Consider the following 5,181-nt stretch of genomic DNA (forward strand, 5'->3'; position numbering starts at 1 on the left):
TGATGTCTACGCCCCTGCACACAGACACACACACACACACACACACACACACACACACACACATTTATGAACTTACATAATGGTTTTGAAAGAAGTCTTATTTGATCAAAAATACAGTAAAACCAGTAATATTGTGAAACAATTTGAAATACATTTTCTATTTTAAATTAGTATTGTAATCTATTTTTTGTTCTATTTGAAAATATAATGAATTCCTGTGATGCATAGCTGAACTTTCAGCAGCCATTACTCCAGTCTTCAGTGTCACATGACTCTTCAGGGAGGTCTGAATACTTTCCGTACCCACTGTATATATATATTATTATTATTATTATTATTTACTATTTACTATTGTGCTACATAATATTTTTGTTGAATCCGATCTATTTTTTTTTCTATTCTTGGATGAAAAGAAAGTTAAAAAGAACAACATTTATTTGAAATACAAATCTTTTGTAATATTATAAATATCTTTACTGTCACTTTTTTATAAATGTAATGCATCACTGCTGAATAAAAGTAAAAAATCTCACTGACACCAAACTTCTGAACAGTAGTGTATGTTTATGTTTATAAGGATGACAAAGAGTTTTAAGACAACTTACTGTTGCTTTCTCCCATTTTGTGATTCTGATTGGGGGAAAAAAGAATTGACTTTAGCTCATCTGAACATAAAACACAAGGATTTATTTACACTGATTCCTTACAATGAAAAAAAATCACAACACAAAGCTTACTACATTTCTTGCAACACTGACATTTATGTATTTAGCAGATAATGTTCCTGTTGCTAGCCTTATTTTAAAAAGAAAATGCGATTGAGATCTTTGATAGCTTTCCAAATATCTAGATTATTTTATATGTTTGCCTTATTTTTGTGTGTGTCATTAAATAATTAAACTTGTTAATATTTTTCATTCTTCACGTCTGGAACACAATCCAACAGTACATACATAAATACTTTTTGATTATCGGGACTGGTTTTGCCAGTTTAGTCTTGGTTCCTGTATTCAACCACATCATCTCAGTAAGCTTTTCATATACACAGTTCCCAAAAATCTTTGTTTTATATTTGCACATTTTTCTTATTTTGAAATAACATTGTTAGTATTCTGTTGAGGCTACTTGCAACTGTACTGTATTGTCTCTTGGGTATTGTACTGTATTGAGTCTTGGTTACCAGTTAACATACTTCTACACAGGTGTATGCCTCCTTTGGCAAGAATTGTAGTTATAATTTGTTTGAGCCTTGTTTCCTGTTTCAAGACCAGTGGTATACCAGTTTCACGTCCTATGAATCTAGCTTTACGTTCTTTATAATTTAACTACATTTTGTATAAAATGCAATGTACAGGCCTCTACATTTTCTTGTGTATTGTGTTATACTGTGTTATACTGTGCTATATGTTGTGTTACATTCTTCATAAAAAGAATGATAGGTGCTGTCTTACCACTGTAAAGAAGCTTTGGTCCTTGAAAATGGCAGAGACTGCATATGTCAACAAAGAAAATTGTTAATTGGACAGACTGCTATTTATTGAACTCAAATTTATTAATTACTATAGGTATGTTTGGAACTGCAGACTACCATACCACTACTTATATTAATTCTACACAGGACTTAAGGCATATTTACATTAGTCTTACAACCGAGTGTACATCTAGCTGGTGCAACCGGCGCATCAGTGGAATGAATGAATTGCTTACCTTCTTCTGCTACATTTACTGTTATTTGCTGGGTTTCATTTCTACTGATGACTCGGCATATGTAAACTCCCAGATCTGACTCTCTGAAGTCTGCCACTCTTAAAGACACATTCCCTCTCGGCAGGTCATTAATGAACAGACTCGCTCTGCCCTCATAGCCAAAACTCTGTGTAATCTCTCGGTTCTTATAGGCACAAATACAAGACATCTCACCAAACCAAGTAATCTCCATGTCTACGGCACTGAGTGCAGGAGACAAGTGGCATGACACAGTGAGAGTAAATCCCGAATTAATCTTAACTCTTTCACCTCTTTCAGGAATAACAAGCTGAAAGTCGTCTGTGAGGGAAAAGACAGATGGGCAAGATTCAAATATCACCTGTGCTGTGATTTTGTTTAAAAGGTTTATTCCTACAATTCAGTCTTTGAAGTATGTTTGATCATGATTTTTGTGGTTGAACTCTAGTTCCTCCATCTATAAAGGTAGTGGCCATCTTGAAAGTATAACAATGTCACCGCTTAAGTACCAAACATTTCAAAATGTAAAAAATTGATGTAGTCAGACAACATATTAGGAGCTTACACAAGAAGTCTTACACATTAAAGGCTAGAAGCCTAGTAATATAAAATACAGAAATATATGAAGATTCAGACACCAAAAGATACGGAACTGCAGTAACAACCCAATGCAATATAACATAAAACATTTTTTAACCAATCTCATTCTATAGTTGTGCTGAAACAGCACTCCCCCCACACCCCAAACACAACCCACCTTAGGTTTTGATTAACAACTAAAAATGATGAGAGTAGTAGTTAAGAATTAATTGAAGAGAACTTACTGCTATTTCTCGCTGCCATGCTTCTTTTCTAAAACAGGAAGAAAACACATCTAGTCAGAGAGAAGACTGATTTTATTCTCACACAAACTGCTGACATAACTACATTGAAAAAAAACTCTTATGCAAGCCAACACGAGTTTTTCGAGTGCTTACATATGTGGAAACCATCAATGAGGTGAGGAGGATATGATAAAAAAGCTAAAGATTTCCACTACATTATACACAAGATAAAGCAAGGAATATATTCAAAAATATATATTTTGTTTTTCACTTAATTTATTTTTGATATCCCAAAATCACAATGTTTGCAAAAACACTAAATGCTTTGAATTTCAGTCTCTCTCTCTCTATCTATCTATCTATCTATCTATCTACTCTCTCTCTCTCTCTCTCACAATAGTGAGATCTGGGTGAAAACATTTATGGAAATGAATAAGCATTTCCAAACAGGAAAAACTGGTTCTCACAACAGTGTTATGTGTTATTTAGGTTTACTTTAGATATGAGCTGTGTCTTTAGAGAATACAATACTGAATTTAATGAAGAACTTACTTTTTAACCATTGACAATTCTGTTGGTATGCAGGTGCCCCGCATGGTGTCCACCTGGATGTGGGGCCCATGGACAAGAGCAGAAGTGATATATGTTTAATTCCGGCCTGATGACAGCTCTTTAGCTGCTGTGACCTTATGGAATAGCAGAGTGTCTACACTATAGATTGCACAATTTAGAATCTTAGGAGAAGCAGTCTGTCATTTGGGTATTGTTTGCTTACTGTAACATGAATACTGACTATTCAGACAATAGCCTATACTCATTTGATGTACAGTTTTTTTGTATATGACTATATAGGGGAAGTAAGCATATGTAAAATAGTTTAAAAATAATTCGGAACTGCACGCATGCGTTTTTAGTAAGTAAAAAAAAAAAAGAAATATATGCTTTAAAACATTTTGTTCTATTGGCTCGTATCATCACCATCAGAGCTTGACATTAACACCTGCCAAATGCGGGTGGATTTCGGCAGTGGCAGGTAACATGATCACTCCCACTATAGCCAATTTGGCAGGCTGAATTTTATATAGAGTTAACAGACCTCAACATTAATGCTTGTCCAGGACAAGTGGACTTTTTGAGGGACCAAGTGAAAGGGAATTTTACTTGCCCAACCAGACAACTAACCTGAATAAAACATGTAACAAGGCAAGCACCGAAATTTCGGCGAGAATGATTCTGATTTTATTGCATTTGGTGTGAACAGCAACTGATAATGGATAATGTATTGACAGTATAACAAGGTCGTGCCAGTTGAGGCTCAGAAACATATTGTACTGTATTACAAATGACATTACACAAAACATATGCTAAAGGTATAGTTCACCCAAAAATGAAAATTACCCCATGATTTACTCATGCTCAAGCCATTCTAGGTGTATATGACTTTCTTCTTTCAGATGAATACAGTTGGAGTTATATTAAAAAATGCCCTGGCTCTTCCAAGCTTTATAATGACAGTGAATGGGGGTCCAGATATTAAATCAAAATAAAGTGTATCCATCCATCATAAACACACCGCTCCGGTGGGTTAACAAAGGCCTCCTGAAGCAATGCATTTGTGTAAGAAAAATATCCATTTTTAAAACTTTACCATAATCTCTAGCTTCTGTTAACTGTCGTACGCGCGTTCACGAGAGAGTGGCGTTCCAACGCATGACGTAGGCGTAGCCAAAGACTATGGCGTAGCGTAAGGTCCGGTGAGAGGTGAGGAATGCGTTTTTTTTTCTTCTTTTTTTTTTTATATAACTCCAATTGTATTTCTTCTGAAAGAGGGAAGTCATACAGCTAGAATGGCTTGAGGATGAGTAAATCATGGGGGAATTTACATTTTGGGTGAACTATCCCTTTAAGACAGAAGTATGTTTTTATCAAAAGACATGTAATTTCAGGTTTCACTTGAGGAAAAGTACAAAGCTACAAGGTCCAAAAATCCATCCGTACCTCTATTGTCCAGAGTCCATCCTTTTGTTTGAAAACTCTGTAGGTGTAAACCCATCCATCACACCTGAAGATTTACACACAGTCATTATAGTTATTATATATTTGCAGCACAGTATTTAAACTTACCCCATTTTGCAGTTGAATGTGTGTCCCAGCCTGTTTAAAGGTGCTGTATGTATTTATTTGACTGTACTAAAGCATAAAATACCATAATATATTTGCAGATATTTAGGAAACAGGCTAAATTCACATACTTGTTTCTCCGAAAAAGCCGGTTATTCTACTTTGAAATGTGCATTCCGTGTCGGAATATCTGTTTTGGTTTGTGTGATTTCGCCCACTGCCAGTGTGATACACCACTGTGTATTCACAATTGCAATGTTTGTTTTGTTATTAATATGTATTTATTTATTTATGATATGAAGAAGAGTTTATTGTGCACACAATCATCTATCAATTATCACCACTAAAGACTGAGTTTGAATCAGTTCAGCTCTAGCCACCAGAGAAAGCACGCGCTGTGGGTTACCATTGTGATGTGCGTTGTGTTTACGTCAGACGCTACCAAGCTGCACCTGCAGAAAGACACTGAAGTTTGCGTGTGCTTTTGCTTCTCCTGATAATTCAGTTACTT

General features: G+C 35.3%; 1 protein-coding gene across 1 annotated transcript in view; it reads right to left on the bottom strand.

Annotated features, from left to right (window-relative positions):
- Nucleotides 1-2,595, bottom strand: part of LOC107663231 (butyrophilin-like protein 2) — a 16,965-nt gene extending 14,370 nt beyond the window's left edge. Inside the window, 4 exon segments of the mRNA XM_074186913.1 lie at nucleotides 606-630; nucleotides 1,452-1,489; nucleotides 1,708-2,046; nucleotides 2,550-2,595. Of these exon segments, the coding sequence (XP_074043014.1) occupies nucleotides 606-630; nucleotides 1,452-1,489; nucleotides 1,708-2,046; nucleotides 2,550-2,568 (421 nt within the window). The 5' untranslated portion in view covers nucleotides 2,569-2,595.
- Nucleotides 2,596-5,181: the final 2,586 nt, after the last annotated feature.

Source organism: Sinocyclocheilus anshuiensis, unplaced genomic scaffold, assembly GCF_001515605.1.
Source record: "Sinocyclocheilus anshuiensis isolate Anshui unplaced genomic scaffold, SAMN03320099.WGS_v1.1 scaffold1301, whole genome shotgun sequence".
Taxonomy (NCBI): Eukaryota; Metazoa; Chordata; class Actinopteri; order Cypriniformes; family Cyprinidae; genus Sinocyclocheilus; species Sinocyclocheilus anshuiensis.